General features: G+C 46.9%; 2 protein-coding genes across 6 annotated transcripts; one reads left to right on the forward strand and one right to left on the reverse strand.

Annotated features, from left to right (window-relative positions):
* Positions 1-972: 972 nt before the first annotated feature.
* On the reverse strand, positions 973-9,142 carry LOC119131212 (calmodulin-regulated spectrin-associated protein 1-B-like). Of its 3 annotated transcripts, none has more exons than XM_037265449.1 (19): positions 8,803-9,142; positions 8,273-8,451; positions 6,758-7,020; positions 6,519-6,680; positions 6,373-6,453; positions 6,024-6,083; positions 5,799-5,940; positions 5,590-5,729; positions 5,299-5,395; positions 5,093-5,210; positions 4,931-5,016; positions 4,776-4,857; positions 2,534-4,691; positions 2,292-2,428; positions 2,025-2,233; positions 1,874-1,955; positions 1,687-1,808; positions 1,465-1,583; positions 973-1,391 (listed from the first exon to the last, which is right to left on the reverse strand). In XM_037265449.1, exons 2-19 carry the CDS (start codon positions 8,448-8,450, stop codon positions 1,101-1,103), a joined length of 4,527 nt encoding a protein of 1,508 aa, XP_037121344.1. In that variant the 5' UTR covers position 8,451; positions 8,803-9,142; the 3' UTR covers positions 973-1,100. The 3 variants fall into 3 exon arrangements, with proteins under 3 accessions (XP_037121344.1, XP_037121343.1, XP_037121345.1); XM_037265448.1 differs by having other exon boundaries at positions 6,758-7,023; XM_037265450.1 differs by lacking the exon at positions 6,024-6,083.
* Positions 9,143-9,421: 279 nt separating this feature from the next.
* c12h18orf25 (chromosome 12 C18orf25 homolog) lies at positions 9,422-17,853 on the forward strand. 3 transcript variants are annotated; one of them, XM_037265451.1, is made up of 5 exons: positions 9,424-9,650; positions 10,396-11,250; positions 15,269-15,439; positions 15,807-15,921; positions 15,997-17,853. In XM_037265451.1, the coding sequence occupies exons 2-5, from the start codon at positions 10,461-10,463 to the stop codon at positions 16,205-16,207; spliced, it is 1,287 nt and encodes a 428-aa protein (XP_037121346.1). In that variant the 5' UTR covers positions 9,424-9,650; positions 10,396-10,460; the 3' UTR covers positions 16,208-17,853. The 3 variants fall into 3 exon arrangements, with proteins under 3 accessions (XP_037121347.1, XP_037121346.1, XP_037121348.1); XM_037265453.1 differs by lacking the exon at positions 15,269-15,439 and having other exon boundaries at positions 9,425-9,650; XM_037265452.1 differs by lacking the exons at positions 15,269-15,439; positions 15,807-15,921; positions 15,997-17,853 and adding an exon at positions 12,884-15,028 and having other exon boundaries at positions 9,422-9,650.
* The last annotated feature ends 626 nt before the right edge of the window (positions 17,854-18,479 follow it).

Below are 18,479 nucleotides of genomic sequence, written 5' to 3' on the forward strand. Positions count from 1 at the left end.
ATATAGGACACAATGTAATGGGACTGTAACAGAATAAACCTCACAACAGTGCCTGTTTTTTTTTTAATTTCTTTAACCAGTACAAAATATCCCACTAAAAATATACAAAATGCAGCAAAAAGAATATCAAGTATTGTGCGGTCTTGTTCGCCATTAAGTTCCAATGAAAGGAAAAGGGCAGGGAACCTGTTGAGCGTTTGAAGCTACATTTAAATACTGTTTGCTCTTCAGCGAGAGATCACAAAAAAGCTTGTGAGCCTGTCAAGAATTTCCCTCCTAAATTTAATACAAAAGAAATCACAGCAAAACAAATACATAGAACAGACATTTGTTGCCATTGTTTTTCATTCACATTCACACATTTTTGCAATTTGGTAGTTTTCCCCGCTTAAAACAAACGTAAATTCAAATATTTCAAGGTGGGTTTAACCATCCCGCCCATTAAAAACGTAATCACAGCATTCTCAAAGTCTGGAAGGAACAAACCAGGAACCTCTAAACTTCCCAATACAAACAAAACCTTTTCTCATCACCAGGAGAGAACGTCACGTCTCAATAAGGTCCAACTTTGTCACACTGTAACAATCAGTCCTTCAGCTATGTGCCAAAAAGAATGCAGAACGTTCCTAAAACAAAGTGTGACAAGAATAAAATAGTGCATTTAGTTGGCTTTGAGTGTTTTGCATTCTCAGGCATAGTGCTTCCCAACCACTTTGCCGGATGACCAGGTTTTAATTATTCATTGACTACAAATACTGCAGCGCCATAAAGTGAGAGGCAGAAAAATTCAAAGTGAAAATGTCAAAAAAGCGCCCATATTTTTTCTTTTGTCCTTCAATTTTTGCAGGTTTAGTTAGTTTATGGTGCTGTGAGCTTTTCTTCGTGTAAAATAAGCGCTTTGGCGTAATAGAGACTGGGGAAACACTGCACTAACGTCGCCAGCGTTGAAAGGACAGACTCATCGACTGCAAAGCTTTTCAGAAGCTGCAACTTTCCAGATTTTTCATTTGTTATCAATTTTTGAACGTTTAGTTTGAACACGACTATTTGGGTCCGGCCCAACGGTCGTATACAGAACAGAAGTACCGAGCCTCGGCGTGTCACTTCCTGCGCGCGCTGCCGGGCCTCTTAGCCTGCCACAAGTGGTTGTGGATGGTCAGCGCGTCCACGCTGACCGACACCGACTTGGCCGGGATGATGTTGAACTGCTTGCGGTCCGAGCTGTACTTGTAGAGCCTGTCGATCATCTTGTGGCCGATGGCGCGCGGCCCTGTGCCCGTGAATTTGACGATTTCCTCCGTCTCCGGCGAGTACGAGTACACGGCGCGGAACTGGCAGCCGCCGTCGCGGAAGAGGATGATCAGGTGATTGGACTCGCACTTTTCGAGCTCCTGTGAAATCCAAGAACAAAGACATCAGGATGCCAGTAGAGCGATCCATCACCGACAGTTTCATCACACCCACCTCCAGAAGGACGTTCTTCTGGGTCTCGTTCACCTTCCCAGCTAGGCAGCAGTGTGCGATGGCGTTGATGATGATGGGCTTGTTGGACTTGGAGCTGGGCTCTTTAAAAAGCTTGGGCCCTTGGACCGATGATGAAGAAGCAAAAGTTAAAGGGGCCATATTGTAGGCTAGCTAGCTAGCGAGCTGGCTCGCTAGCTAGACGAGGCTTGCTGAGCTCCTCACCGTTGTACTCGAATGACGTGATGGAGGAGGCGACGGAGCCGCTCTCCCAGTCGCGCTCCATGTTCCTGCTGGAGGCTCTGCTAAGCACAGCGAAGGAATCCATGGAGCAGACCGACTCAGCCCTGCAAGAGAAACTTGGGTTTACACTCCAGGTCTCCCCCCTAGTGGGCAAAATAAGTCATCTGACCTCTGCGACTCCATCTCTCCGGAGATGACACTGTCCCCCTCGGTGGCTAAAGACAACGTGGATCCTCGAAAGCTCAAATCGGCTAAAAAAAATAGTTGGGAGTTATTTTTCAAAGTTTTCATCAATGTATGTCATCAAAGATGTTACATACGTGTGGTGGATCCTTTACAGGGACTGCTCAACTCGCCGCGGTGGAGTGATTTGGGTCTATTTCTGCTGGACTTGAACCTGGGCCTCGGCTTAACCTGACCCTGTTCTTCCAACAAGGCCTGCTGCTTCCGGCGCAGGTACTCCTGCTTTATCAGCTCTCGTCTGGCCTTCTCCTCCTCTTTCCGAACCCGGTCCTCCTCGGCTTTACGCCTGCAAGACATCATAGGTGAACGTTTTTGGGTACTGGACTCAGAATGCCGAAGCGTACCTGGCCTCGTCACGCTTGAGCTCGCTGTCCGCTTCCTGCTGCTGCTTGCGTAGCCTGGCCTCCTGGGCTTTGCGCTGCTGTTTGAGCATGAAGGCGGCGCGACGTTTAGCCATCTCATCCTCGGCCTTCTCTTCATCCTGGAGAAGGAGTAGAGAACTGTGAGATTAGCAAAAAATGTGCCTGAGCTTAAAAGAATGTCGGGAAAACACTGAATTAGACCACCAAGACGTCTCGGGCGTCACCTTAAAAAAGAAGCCGAGCATGTTCTTCTGTTCCTCGCCTCTCGCACCCTCCTTGGAGTCTTTCAGGTCTGAAAGGTCAACCTGGATGAGTAGACCTTTTCCCTTGGTGCTCTCGTCTCCACCCGCTGATTCTGTCCCTGAGATGTCGACTTTGTCATCTTCCGTGCAGCGTGATGGAGCGATGGAGGTATCTGAGGTCGTTGTGTTCTCTGATTGAACTTTGACAGGAGATACTCCAGGTTCCTCCCTGGCACCACCTTGCTCATTTTGGATTCTGAAGGTAGTGCGTCTTCTGAAGTTTCTATCCAGCCTGGAACTTTCAGCATCCTGGCTTCCTGTACCATTTTCTTCCTTGGGGGAGGTTTCACCTGCAGCGTCAGGCACCGTGTCATTCTTGTGCTTCGACTCGGAGGTTTTGCTTCGCTGGCTGGAGCTCAGCTTGGGAGGACGGCGGGTGGGGGTGCTGTCAATGAAGTCGACAAAGTGGACGGCGAAAGATCTGGGGTCTGAGGTGGGGGATTGTGTTGGGCTTAGAGTTGGTTTCGGTTCTGGCTCTTTCGATTCCATCGATGAAGCTTCATTCTTCTTCATCAGCAAGTCTTGCTGCAACGACAGCTGTGTCATCTGCTGCTGGATAGTGCTGATGGCTTCGTTGAGGAGGTCGATGGAGCGGGAGCGCTCACTCACGTCCGACCCTGAGGCGCGATCCTGAGCCGAGGTGTTGAGCCGGTTATCTCCATTTAGTCTTCCTTCCGCTTGTGACTGCACCTTCAAAACGTCAAGACAGGAGTCATCCTTGCAGAATTGACTCTTTGATTTCTGAGCAGCGGACAGATCGGCGGAAGGCGAATGTCTGAGAGGAAGAGGGAGCGTGTCGCTCCTCCCTTCTCCCTTCTTCACGACGTTCAAGAAGGCAGCTTGGCCCAGTTTCAGTCGTTGCCGTGCCGACAAGGTGTCCATCTTCTTCTTCTGGTACTCGATGGCGCGCCTTTGCTCTTCGAGCTGCATGTGGAGCTGCAGCAACTCTGAAGGCACAACTGGAGAAAGCGCCATCTTCTTCACAGCGGACGTGGGGCTTCCTTCGGTTTTGAGTTGCCACGGAGGGCAAGGGTTAATCTCGGAGTGATCGGGCGTCGTCACCTGCGAACTGCTCGTGCTGGAGAATCCGTCACGGAGGCTGAGCTTAAGCAGCTTTCTTTCGGCAAAGCTGGTCATTCTGACACCGGCGCCGCCCGAAGCGCTGCAGCTGCTCGCGCAGGACGCCGTACTGAGGCAAGGACTGGAACGTCCACTCCAGTCTTCCTTGTCGTCTCGCTCGCTCACCTTCAGGTCTTCTCTCAGCTTAAAAGACTCGACCTCGGAGAATTCTCGCAATAAACAAACCCCTTTCACGTCGCCCGGCTCGAGCAGGTCCACGTCCTCGTCGTCGTCCTCGAAATCTGCAATGTCCGAGTCAGAGTCTTGACCGGCTTCAGCGTCGGAGGAAAGATGACTGTGACAGTCACTCTCTCCAGACAAGTGAAGGAAGAATCCTTGCGGTTGTGTCTTCTCAGAAAGTGAAGAACCTTCCCGGGCGTGGATGGATTTAACAGCAGGTATGGGCTTAAATATTAACTGACCACATTCAGACAATGGTGACCTCCGGTGCGGTTTGTGTGGAACATCTGTCTTCACACCAAATAGCCCTGACCTGCAGTGACTCTCCCCGCTCTCCTCCTCCTTGTTCAGGCTGATGCTCTTCTCTTTCGCTGGCTTTGGGATGGTGGCCATCAGAGGCTCAAGGTAGTAGCTGTCCACCTGCAAGTCTGGAGTTAAGACATCCATGTTGGAAAGCCTTCGGGATGTGTGCGGGACTTCCAGTTCATCCAGCTCCATGTCGCCTTTGCGCTGACGTCGGGGGAAAGCAGCGGGGTGGATTACAGCCACCAGTTCTTCCTCCTCTAAGATCTCCTCCTCATCCTCAATGCGAACGTGGCTGAGGAGGCTTTGCCCGCTCAGTCTGTGCTGATGTAGCGGGCGACCCGGACCCACGAGCATGTGGCTGGGTGTCATAATGCCCGAGCTGTCTTTGCTGAGGGAGCGAACCGGACTGAAATTGACTGCGTCGTCCGGCTGATTGGGGAAATGCAAGGCGTAGGGTGGCGGCTGAGATAAAGGCCTAGAATATAAAATAAGCACATAAGCACATACACTGAATCGTACCTAATGAAGTGTCTGCTAGGACAAAAATGCGATGGCTCACCTCTGCCTCCTCTCTGGCCAGACCTGTGACAAACCTTGAGGCTTCTCATCTTTACGTGCCAGAGAGCTACACGGATTCCTCACTGGGGCATCAAGACCACATGAATCTTAGGTTGACATCAAATCTAAAATCTGCAGGCCACTATCAGGCATTACCTGCAACATCGCCCTCAACTCCCCTCTGTCGTCTCTGTCTTGGAGGCACTGAAGAGTGAAGAGAGCTGGAAGTGCTTGGTACAATGCTGTCAGAGAAAACAACATTTGAATTCAATTGTATCAAATTGATATTAAAGCAGTCAGCTTGGAAACAAACTGTACCCGAAGTCCGGGCTGGAAGGCAACATTGCAGCGGCGTTTGACGTGGTGAGGAAAGTACGCTTGGTAGCATCCATGGTCGTGTAGGATCGAGAGGTCTTGGGCTGCAGAAGCATTCGTGCTGTAAAAATATAGCATTAAACCTTCGTTTGAGAAGAAACACTACACTCGCCAGTCCTCAAAATAGCCTTATAGAGATCAGGTTTTACCATCTGTGATTTCCTTAAGGTCTCTGGGGTGAACAAAATCGGGCTTCACAATCTCAAACCACCAGAAGAGCTCGGCGATGAACACCATCACATTGCTCTGAGTGAGGAGGCAAAGAACAGTTAGTGGCGCTATCTGAAAATTCATCTTTATATATCCATCCATCCATCTTCTAAAATGGTTATCCTGGGGGGAAACTGGCAGCTATCCCAATACTTTCTTTTTTTATACATGTTTATTGAACTGGAAAGGTTTTTTCAGGTCATGTGGGAACTCATGTTTTTGTGTCTCACCCTTAGCATTGGATGACAATACAGCACGTCCTCTGCCTTCAGGTAGAAGCACTTGTTCAAGTATTCATTGGAAAACTCCTTCAGCAGATGGATGTTGTACATGCTGTCGGCAATGGAGGCCACATCTTTCAGGCAGATATCTGAATTTAGGGCACACAAATGGACCCATATTGACACAGAACAATCTACGGTGGGCTAACAAATCATACCTTCAAGTCTAATGAGTTCAGGGCAATAGAAGTGGATTAGGGCCAGAAGAGCAGCGCCGTCGCAAACGTCTCTGCACAGGTCGTCCACCACGGAGAAGTGCTGAAGTGTTCGACCCGAGAGGTGATCCCTGCGATAGCGTACCTGAAGAGCCACAATACTTGACATTTTATTCCACTCTTATCTTTCTATCCATTCATCTATCAGGGGAATGCTGAGTACGTTACCACGCGGGAGAACTCCACAGGCTCCAACATACAATGGGCAAGTGCATGCAATATGTCGGGCTGGTGAGGAAAGCAAAATGAATTAGGCGTGCATGCAACGAGCAAGGTGGAAATATTCGGCAAGGGATTCACTAAAACACGTTCATGGATGAATGCAATGGAAAAAGCACACAAGATGGACTCGTATTATCCTTTGTTGCCATGGAGACGGAAAAAAGGCTGTTCATACTGTAGGCCAATTGTTTTTTTGGCCATATCTGACTATGAGATATTTTTTAGGCCAATTGATAGAATAATTGATTCAAATATATAATTTCACACAGGGAGCTGCCTTGATGGAAAAACTTACCTTCTGATAGTTTGGTGAGTCCAGCAGGTGCTGCTTCATCTTCATCTCTTTTTCGGCAATAGCGCTCATTTTTGTGTTCACCTTTAGTTGATAAAAAATGAATTATCTTTCATTATAAACACAGTGGCTTGTTTCCTCCTTTTCACCTTGTTGATCCAAAGAACCATGGCATCTTCCAGGTCCATGGGACGCTCCTTGGAGGCACTGAAGTTGGAGAAGCGCTTGACACTGGATACCACCTTCTCCACACTGATCATCTCCATCGTGTGGGCCATCATGAGGGCATCGATCAGGTGCATGTGGCAACTCTACACGGGCAACAAGACGATACATAAAAGGAGAAAACACCACCAAAAAATCATTCCAAAAATAAACCTCAACACACCATCTTGACAGGGCTCGAGTTGAGATCCAAAGTGGAGACGTGCACGTCGTCCGAGTCCCGCACTTGGATGCCCCTGGCCGAGAGGGCCTGGAGGACGGACTGATGGCTTCGAAGCGAGACGGCTTGCTCTGCGCGCAGGATGAGTCCGCACACCCGGCAGTAGATCTCTCCGGATAGCAGCATGTGAATGACAGGGGGCTTGATGTGCTCCTGCTCATACTGGTCGGTGTAGAAGGGGTCCTTCAGGTCCTCTGGGATGTGGTCTGCTGGTAAGAATCATGAACTCATTATACATCTAATTTTGGAAATCAAAAAAAAATCTTCCAGTTTTGGGATCCGTTTTTTTTGTATGCTAATACCTTCAACAGGCTGAGGTGAGACGAGGAAAACAAGTAAAGTAGCAACCACGCAGTCTTTGAACCAATAAGCTAACAAGACTTAGCGGCGATTACGACGCTGATGTCTGGTTGTCCCTGCTCGTGGACAGCTATTTTAGTACACCTTGAAGACGCTAATCCACACTCACTTCGATGGTAGACACGTGAACAGGCAATCACTAGTGCCATAAAATAAAATAGGATTTAATCGACCTTAAACAAAAAAAACAGCTGTAAAAGGGTGATGGCAAATGTATTTACAGCCATTGGGTGATGAAAGAAGGGGAAAAAAAGGAAGTGGCGCCTCTGTGCTGCCGACTCGGTTGACGTCAGGACGAACCAATCAGATTAAAGGATGCTCTGCAGGGGTTGATGTTTATTATGGTGCTGATCTGTGCCCTGGCACACGCAATTTAGGGAGTGATGTGACAGTGACACTTCACAATACTTCGAAGCAGCATGTTAAATAATACATAACCTGTTGTAAGACAGGAGATGGATTACGCAACGTTGCGTAGAAAGTCAGGCAACCCAGGAAACATTAGTGCAGTCAGTATGAGTTTTTTTTTTTTAATGTCTGAGCTCACACGAGGGTTGTCACATAGAGTGACACAAAAACCTACTTTAAAGGGAAGGGGTAGCGTACACGGCCTGGCGATGTGGAGTCATTTTAGTGCAAGTGAGGCTGACACGGTCAGTGACCTGTGTATAAAAGCCTTTGGCACATCGTGAGAAGCGAACATGAATGTCTGCCCACAACATGAATGCCGTACTGTGGCTTTTGTGAGATTAAAGTCACTTTCTTTCAAAGTATTTACTCTTAACCCCACCTGATGTCACTGCTAAAAAAAATCAGCTTCGACCAGCAATGCTGTTTTTATTGTTTTCAGCAGATACCAACATAACGTCCCTGTAATTTAAAAATAACTGTCTTCTAAATTCGACACACTACAGAGAACCTGTAGCTTGCCAGGGTAGAGATAGCCTTGGCCACCTAGCATCCCCTCAAAGGCAAATGGTGCATTTGACTCCATTATCTCATCGACCATGTCTTATGGTCCAGTAAATTGCAAAATAATTGCCATGCCCTTGTGAGCAAAAAAAGCCAGAGCAGCAAAAGCACAAGAGGACGTCTTACCAATGCCATAAGCTTTGGCAAGCAGCCATCGGAGATTTGCTTCTATTTTGGCCCTGGCAGAGTCGTACAGGTCCTGCGGTACCACCAGAACTTCCACGCCTCCTCCTACACCTACTAGTTCACCATCTTCTGCTGCTCTCCTCCTGGTGCTGCCTCCCTGCCTGGCACTCACATCCATGCTGAAACAATGACACATACAATAAAACATTGTGTTTTCTTACCGAGTAATTTACATAGATATGTCAATCAAATCTTTATTTCATTTTATTACAGAATATACATCACGGATCATTACTATCCACTGTATGCAGGTGAGGGCGTGACGTCATCAAAATATCGTAATCACCAAAAACAACAACAATAACAACCATTCATAAGAAAATGATGTGTATTGTGTGGGTTTATTAGCTTCCATTCAAATGAAGCCCAGTTAGCATATGGCTGTCATTAGCCGTCTGAGACAGGTTGACCGGTGAAAGGCGGCGAATGACCGACATTTCAAGCCGCTCCCAAAACAAGAAGACGCTCACCTTTATGGGCACATTGGCTCCGTCGCCGCCCTTGTATCCGTCTTGGGTTGTTACAGAAGCATACTGGCTGGCTGAGGCAAGTGGCGAGATGACGGAGGAGACCAAAGACACCTCCGAGCACTCCTCCCCGCCCCGCGCGACGCAAATCTCTTCGGCCTCTCAGGATAACGTCGGTTAATCCCACGGTAATAAATGAAAGCAAATCCGTTTGGCAAAACACGCAAGGTCGGCATTCGAGGGAAACGCACCAGTAATGCCCAAACACCGCTAATTTAAATTCGTTGCCATCGCCGCTGCCAGTGCTGCTGAGGGTGAGGGGAGGGAGGGAGGGGGGAGTACATAGGAGCTTGTCTCTATGGGGACGGGAGTCCTCCAGCCAATACGGATGCGGTACCATTGTTGGCGAGGGTTCTAATTATTGAAAATGTAATTACGACCATTTAGAAAGAAATTATTGATCACAATAAGAATCAGCTTTACATATCTTATATCTTCCATGTTAATTCCATATGGTCATACTTATTTTGAAATGAAATTATTTGCGTGCAGTGTGTAACTCCGGACGTTTGAGGGCGCTAGCTCCCCAGTAGCCGCCGGAAAAAGACGTTTTTGCTTTGTGAGGCCGACGCAGACATTTTAAAATAAACATTTAGCTAACGGCTAAATGCTATACCATCAGAGCGCTCGCGAAGGGGCGAGCGCACTGCGCCATAAATTAAATTCATATACGCCTAGGTTTGTCATTTTGTTACAATTTAATGAACGGCGCTTCGTGGATCATAGAAGAAAGATAAGCACGAAGATGTCGAAGACTCTAACGCCGGGAAAGGGAGCTCGTTAACACCGTGGTAAGTAACTGTCGCATTGAATGCTAAGTTAGCTTCCTTGAGCTAAGTTGACTGCGTCTACGCTCTCGCTTGGAACGACTCGCTTCCATTTGAGGACGCAGGTGCAACGTTATGCAATGGCCCCGCATAATGAATATTTTCCGGTGACATTCTTTTTGCTTTTTACCAAGTTTGTGTGCAGTTTTGGAACATTATAGTTTTCGATCCATCGCTAGCTTTCGTTAGCCTCTGTTGCTTGCTTGGTTGACTAGCTGGCAAGCGAGCCACAGGCATCAACTAGCTAAGTCATTCATTCTGGCACAAGTAGACGTCTCGGGTTGCTCGCCCGGCTTAATGTGGGCTTGGGAGCATTTAGCGGGCATTTACAAATATACACCGAGAATGATTGACATGGAGGCGACTCGTGAGTATGTCAAAATTGAATTTGGTTTCAAAGTCAATGCGCGATTTGTTGTTTGCTGTACTTTTTGTATGAGCGAAACTCGTTTCCTTTGCCTTTGATGGTGGGACTTTTTTCTTTTGCTTAAGTTGTACGTTGTGTTGAATAGCATGCTGCTATATGCTAGCCCGCCCAGTTGTCAGCTGGTGACCGACACCGTCTGGCTGTTACTCTGCTTAAACACTTGAAAGTTACAATAAGAATTGTTCAAGTGATTTGCGAATATGTGCACAATAATTTGCTTCCACTTCTAAATGCTTGATTTTTGTTGTTGTAGATTGATGACAGTCTTTTTTTCCTCTGCAGGTGAGTGCCTGTTAAGGCACCTTGGTCCACATTTGTTGGACCATAGGGCATTTCACTGAACTAGCATGAAGATGGCTGATTTGGAGAAGACAGAAGAATTTGTTGATGCAGAGTGTCCCTCCGAGCGCCTCGACGAAGCACAATCAACCACCACGTCAGTCCAGGATGAACATCTCAAAACCGAGACTACCACAAGTACCAGCTCCCCCCCAAGGGAAAAGGAGGATGATAGCCCCTTGCACACAGAGGGTGAGCAGAGTCTCCTCTCCATGCCCTGTTTGATGAAGGAGCTTCGCAGAGACTCCCCCGAGTCGCAGCAGGCCTCCACGGGGAGCGAGAAACCGGCCTCCCGTCTCATCTACGAGAGCGACTCCTCCAACCCGTGCATGCTATCCCCCTCGTCCAGCGGCCACTTGGCAGACTCTGACACGCTCTCCTCGGGGGGTGAAGGCGCCAGAGAGGAGACGGAAACTAAAATGGAAGCAGACGTCGACAAGGATGCCGACCGGCAACCCAGCGGGAGGAAATCCCGGCGATCGCGTTCGGAGAGCGAGGCGCCGCCCAACGCGATGGCGGCAAAAAAGAACCGCTGTCAGCCAGCGGGAGCAGGCGGGCCGGAGAAGCAGATCAACGGCAAGCAGGCCAAGGTGAAAGGCCACCGCAGCCAGAAACACAAGGAGCGGATGCGCCTGCTGCGGCAGAAGCGCGAGGCGGCGGCGCGGAAGAAATACAACCTGCTGCAGGACAGCAGTACCAGCGACAGCGAGCTCACGTGCGACTCCAGCACCAGCTCCTCGGACGACGACGATGACGACACCTCGGGAGGCAGCAAGACAATCAAGACGGATATTCCAGGTAAATTCACCTCCCCACCCATAGAGCCTTTCTCAGGGGTGGGCAAGTTTTCTGCTCAAGGGCCACAGTTTAGCTTTAAAGTAAAAAATCGACACAACTTGGAGAGCAGTGTTGTTAACATATACATCGTGTTTATTATTGCAAGCCTCTTAGTCGTTCAACTGGTAGAAGCTTCATTCTAATATTTGTTAATGTACATTTATTTCCTAGCAAATTCAGTAGTTCTCTAGAAACCACTACAGAGATTATAGCACACTTCAACAAGGTTAGGAAAAATGTTTTGATAATATAATGCAGGACTCCTGATCTTGTAAATGCCCGCTGGGCTGGATTAAAGAGCAGCAGGCCATACTTTGCCCACTCTAGGTCTATCTCGGATAAAAAGTACAGCGAGGACGTGGTGTGCATGCTGTGAACATTTCTCATATCCCCATAACTCGTGAAAACGGGATTCATGAAACGTTTTGGACGTGTCAAACCAAGCATTGTCCTTTTTGATTTGTTTAGTCACCTGTTCTCTTTCTCTCACTCACTCACTCACTCACATCATGTCATCTCGTCTCCCCCGCTTACAAGGTTGCGCCCATTCATTTGTCCAATGTTCCGTCGGAGCGCCGGTTGTCCATAACGCACGGCGTGCATGCTGCGTCCGCGCCTCGGAGGGTCTTCATTTCTTGGAAGCCACAGGTGTCGCCCACGCCGTACGCGAGCCGCGGTTAAGCCAGCGGGCCGTTTGCTGTAAATAGATGCTGCTTGCCTGCGTGAGCTCACCATGAAGCTGAACTCCAGACACCTTGTTTGGCCTTGGAGTGCACGCCGAAAGGTGTTAATGGATGGAGTGGTTTTAAAGTCACTCTGTTGGTTCATACCAGGGTCAACGGCGGTGAGATGTTCACAAGGTGACGTGATTGGTTGCCGCTTTGGTCCGGTGGCTGCTTTGGTAGTTAGCGACGGCTAAACTGCTAATGCTACATGTGGTGGCTATGCAGACTCCGCGAGCATTTTTTATGCTTGATTGTGGAGCAGAGTACATTTTTTTTACCTGTGAACTGTCAAAAATGATGTGTAGTTGTGCTATTACGCTTTGTTGAAGATTTTTATTTTCATAGATCATGTTGAGATTTTTACGGTCACTTATGACTATTTTTCACTTCAATTACACGTCAACGTTGGTTTCTTGGGTGATCTTGGAACTCGGCATGTGATATATGACACCATTTATGTGTGCTTTATTTCCCCCCCCCCCCCCCCCCTTTTGAGTTTTCTCATCCCAACAAGCTGCTTGGTCCTCTTCTAACCTCACGTCATGTTTGCAATTTCAGCTTGTAAATATTAGCCGCCTCTCTCAAGTCTCACAGTTTAGCGCAGATATGCCACCAAACGGGCCTCCAAAGCCAACCATCGGGGATCCGTAGGAAGATGTCAACCATTTCAGTATTTTCCAACATCTTTAAAAACAGACTGCATGATGTAGTCCATCAGCATGAAAGCGTTCCGTTCTGCACGTAAAACGAGAACGCAAAAAAAGTGTCATTCTCTCTTTTGTTCCAAAAAAAAAAAAAAAAGTCCACTCAGGAAGCATGACTCCACTACCACTGTATGTTCTTAAGCCTTGGCCTCAATGTCTTTCAAGCTGGCTTCAGACGTGCGTCGGAGAGATCCAGAGTGGGCTCCCACATTCACGGGCTGCTGGACAGCGGCTCGTGGGACAGGAACGGCATCAGCAGCGTGTTGGAGGAGGCCATGACACGCTTCGCCGTCATGCAGCGCCAGACCGAAGAGCGCTTCCGCGTCTGGATGGAAAAGCTCGCGCACCTCGACTCGGACGACTCGTCCAAGCGCTCGAGCGACGCCCCCGAAGGCGGGCAACAGCAGCAGCCGCCTCCCCAAGGAGCGCGCCCTTCGCCCGCTAGTTCCTTTTTGCCGTCGTCCGAGTCCGCCGAGACGATGGCCGCCTACGTGTTGGCGCGGGCGAGCAACAACGCCGCCGCTTCCGGAAACAACAACATCCTACCTGAAGCGGTCACTCAGAACGGAAACCTTGCCGTTCCGGATCCTGGACTCTTGAATGTTTAGACGCCACTTCGAACTGTGATTTCACGAAATTATTATCACGCCAGGACTAGACGCCCGGATGCTGGCATTGAATCACTGTGAGACTTGGGAATATTTGCAAACCTGCATGGGACATCCCGCCGTAGACTGCCGAGTCAGGGCTACTGTTGTCTTTGGATGTTTTCTTTTCTTTCTTTCTTTTTTTTTTCTTTCATCCCCCCCCCCCCCCCCCTCCCTCTTTTTTCCTCTAACTGTACTCTCACACTCGATCGTGTCATTCTTCCGAAAACTCAGCCGCCACAGACTGATGCGCACGGACAGGGAGGAGCGGCAGCGGAGTAGCATGGTGCCTTGTCATTCAGCAGCTCGTCGTGTTCCTTTCCCCACTTCAAGTAACGTTTACACTCTGCATGTATACATCCCGTGACGGCCTTCATCGGAGTGGCAGAGCTTTACTTCACAGTACATGCAGGATGTTTTGCCTTCTAAACAATACTTTTGCATCGTTGGACTAGAAGTGTTTACATTTTTTTTTTTGGGGGGGGTCACAGTCGCCGCTACCGCTGCGCTTTGTGCAGTGACTAGAATTCGGGGAGAGAGAGAAATGACGCTGTTTATTTTTAGAAGCTTACACATATTGATTATATTGTGTATATAGACTGTATTAGCTCTCTTCTTAGCTGCAGTGTCGAAAGCCTGACTTTTCAAAATAATATTTTGATTTACGCTGCTTCTTTTGTTGCCGAAAGGGACACAATGCTAGTGAAGTAAAAGTGACCGTTTACTTGTGACTGAAACAGGGTGTATAGAAGGGCCACACTCGAAAAAATTATTTACAAAAAAAAAATAGCAATACGTGGATGAAGTTGTGATATTGGTAGTATCAGTATAGCGTTTATTCTTCGTTCTCATAGTATGTTTTTTTTCCCCCCCCCCCCCTCCCTCTCAGCATGGCCCTAATGGTCCCTGATACGTACCAGCAACAGGCCAAAGCATGACAATGTTTACCAACCTCTAAATCTAATCTGGGCGATCATTTGATCACTGACACTCGTGACTTAGTGCGACAGTTCAAAGCAACCTTTAGCCATTAATGAAGGAAACGTATTTATAGCTCGGATGTGTTTTCTGTGGACTTAACGTACCCCCTTCCGCCCCAAGACTGTGTGACATGTTTTGCATGAAAGTTCTATTTAGTATGTAGAATGTGAAATGCAGAGTTGCCACCAGGAAGCATGCCAGCGTGCTAGCTTTAGCATCGCCTCCGCCGCTAACCTCGGTTGAGTGACGCCTCAGCATTGCACTTTTTTTTTTTTCTTTTTTTTTTTTTTCCTCTTCTTAGAACGTTTGTTGTCTCTCGCTGGAGCATTTGAAAAATCACTAAGGACATTTTGTTGTCGGCTGTCAGCCAAGCAGCAGGGCGTCTTCGTTTAGCCGCGTCCAATTTCCAGGGTAGAACAAATATTCTCGACTTGTTTTGTTTGGCCTTTATTACCCAGCTGCCATTTTGGTTTTCATCTGAAAAAGGTTATTTGGATGTGTTTTGTATCTATTATATTCCAGTGTAGTTTTTATGTGAGTGGCTGCTATTTCAACAGAAATAAATACAAACAAATCACACACAAACAAAGGCTTCTGTCAAAGGTGGATTATTTCATGCAAACACTTCAATTCTGAATTTTTGTCAAGGGAAAAATTGCCGCCACAAAGAGCCAGCGTTTATCAATTTTTCTTTCAGAGAGAACCCATCTGTTCCTACCCTAGCTGTCAAAACGTTGCTGGGTCCATTAGATTTTATAAGGCATTTTGCACAGAACTTTATGGAGCCAAATAAATGACAACAACAAAATGATTCAATGAGGTCTTAAAAAAACGACGACTTGAGTCATTCGCTCCTCATCAGCCAATCCTGTTCATCTCCGAGCCATGTTTTGAATAATCAAGTGTTCTCTCTTCTCCGCAGACGGGCCTCCAGTAGTGGGTCACTATGATATTTCAGACACTGATTCTAACCAGGAGAGTATGAAAGTGGAGAAAGTCCGGCCCAGTGTGATAAAGCGCGAGCTAGAAACACTCAGAGGCCAGGATATGGCGCTTCGCTCCGGGTGTATAAGAGCTCTGAGCTCCGTGGCAGGTCAGTTGCAAACCCCCCGGCAGACTTTGATTTTCTTCTTCCTCCTCCTCCTGCTGCTCCTCTTCAGTAAAAACTGGACTTTTAAGCTTCCTTGGGTTCCATCTTGGCAAGACGTCTCACTCTGCTGTCTCTCTGGTACTTTCTGCCTTCATCATTTAACAGAAGGGGGGGTAAATTAAAGCCACCGTTAGCGTTTTGTCCGGCGTGATTCTTCTTCTGACCAGCTGCCTTTTATGACACACTCGCATGTGTCGTCGACTCATCATTGTGTCTTAAGCAGCTGCGAGACATGAAGCCCCCCCCGCTCGCCCCTTGGCGCTCCACAAAGTGTTGATTTGTGCTGGTTTTGTGTTTGTTTTTGTCTCAGGCCACGCGGAAGCGGAGACGTCGCACAACAAGGACGGGCGGCAACACAAGGGCCGGATCAGCATCGCGTCGTCCGACAGCGAGGTGGAGATTGTCGGCGTGCAGGAGAACGCTCGGTAAATGCACGCAGAGTGAAATTATCCAAATAAAAACGGAGTTAATCCACAAGTCATTGTTTTTGTGTGTTAAAGGTGCGCCCACCCTTGCGGCGGCGTGATCAAGAGCTTATCCTCGTGCACCGACGACCATTCGGCCGAGAGGTCCGCCGCCCCCAACACGACGACGCACCCGCCGCCTCAGCTGTGGACATGCGTCTCCCCTCAATCCAATTGGGTATCCCCGCCAGAGGTGGTAGACCTCACGCTGGACGAGGAGAACAGCGGGCACAAACACTTACCGTAAGGAAGGAAAAAAAAGAAAAAAAAACCTCTCACACTGAAAAACACCCTTACTCTTCCTCGTGGTCACATTTGCCTTCCCAGAGTTTGTTTTTATCCGTTTTTTGGAACAATCGTGTATGAAAGCCATTCTGTTGACTTTTTTTTTTTTTAATTTTTTAGATGTGGGTAACACAGCACAGCACTTGAGTTGCAGGATTGAGTAAAGGTTAAATCACTTTTTTTAATGAAAGCAATACCGTCCCTCCAAACTGATGACCGAGTGTGTGCGCTGTACAGTGAAAACCGAGAACGTTGCTGCTGGAGAGCTCGGCCGCAAAATGGCACCCGGCCAGCTCCATTACTACAAAACAAAAAAAGATGTTTTGTCTTTTTGTTCTTTCCATTTTCAATTTGCAATGGAAATTTTCATATTGCCAGATGCTAGCTCACGCTATGCTAGATTATTTTGGCATAACAACAGAGATGATATTGCCAATAAAAACAAACTGGGAATAATTTAGCGAGGCTCGCACAACACTTAACATCATTTACATTTCGATGAGAATTTGAGACAATATGTTGATTATTTTAAAAAAGGGCTCAAATAAGCCCGAAGAATTGTGTGGTTTTGGTTACGGCAACTGTTTTCAAGTTTTGAACGCAAATTGAATACGGAAAGAACGAAAGATGCACAGATTCTAATTTTTTTTTTCCTGTTTTGTATCTAAATGCCGATCCGCGCTCTATCATCCATTGGTCATGCCTGGTCAAATGGATGGACTGATGGATGAAAGTCTCACCACTGGGTTCTTATTTGACTTAAAGCTTTTGCGATTGGTTGTCATTTTGGTGCTGCTCTGCTTCAAGTACAAGCGTAACATGTTACAAAAAATTTGCAGTACCCCAATGTACGAATGTCCGGCTTTTTACTCATTTACTCATCCAAACGATTTGGTAGGGAGACTACAAAAAAGCATCTTCAATGTCCTCCTGAATGCCTTGAAATGTACACTGTTTTCCTTTAAAATTGTTTTTACTATCCGGACAAAACTCTTTTGATAGTAAAAAATGCGAGTGTGACCACGTGTGTAACATGTATGATCCGTCACCTCGGCACTGCTATTATTTTTATGCCAGTAATATTTCATTATTTCTATTTTCCTAAAGGTTGTGTGAGGATGGTAAAATGAGGAGAAAAAAAATCTTAGGCAAAGATTTTTAAACCAAAGTAGATTTTTTAAAACGCTTTTTAAATTGTGTTCATAGCATTCATTAGAATTTTCCCCCAAATATGTGAAAATGTAATTTTCATGATCACAAATGCTTTCCATTGGGCAATAGGATGAGTTGATTTGATTTAAAATGCTATGCATTTGTTTCCTAATATCAAACAAATAGCAGTTTTTAACACACTTTTCATCCTGTTTTTTTCTCCTAAATATTCGGGCATTGCTCAATGGTGGGGGAAAGAAAGTGCATTGACTCACGTCGGACTTGCCCTCGGCTTTTCCTTCCTCTTGCGTTTTTAGTGTCAGTATTTTAAATTAACAGAAAGTGTTTATACTTATATATATTTTGTCGCTTCTGCCACATCTTCCTTTAACTTATGTCTGTAGAACAAAAAAGGCTATTTTAAAAACAATAAATAGAATGTTATTTAATGACAAACTTGTGTCCTCCTTTTATTAACAATCACATTTGGGTTTTCGTTGATTGGAGAAAAATATTTTATAGAAGTGTAGATTTCGATGAATAATCAAGGGAAACATCAGGAAGTCTACATCTTTTTCTTTTTTTTTTGTCGCCATTAAAGGGTGATCTTAGACCCTTTGTTTCATATTAAGACCGTGTGTGTGTGATGTGGGCCTGCCTTTGTGTCAGTGGGAATAATGTGTACAATACTTGACGAGGGCGCCCTTTGTTTTCTTTTAGTAGTCTAGACAAGAAGAGTCTAGCGGCCAACAATACGACCTCACTCACAAAAGTAGCCCGCGGGGGTCAGAGTTCATCTCACGACACCTGCCGCTAGGAGGGCATGTGGAGTTGGGCTCTCAAAGGAGGACAATGAAGGAATGGAGCAATACAGGCAAAGTCCCTCTTTAGTCATCTTTTGAGATCTCAGCTGTATGCTAATATGGACTACGCTGGCCAGGTTGTTAGTTCCAACACATAAAAAAAAAAGTTGCACAGTGTGAGAGCCTTGGAGACATGTCAGCAAATGTATTTAACGCAATTCTTGTACTGATTTCAATAATTGGGAGAAAATCCTGTCTCAATTTTATACATACAAGTTT

Source organism: Syngnathus acus, chromosome 12, assembly GCF_901709675.1.
Source record: "Syngnathus acus chromosome 12, fSynAcu1.2, whole genome shotgun sequence".
Lineage (NCBI taxonomy): Eukaryota > Metazoa > Chordata > Actinopteri > Syngnathiformes > Syngnathidae > Syngnathus > Syngnathus acus.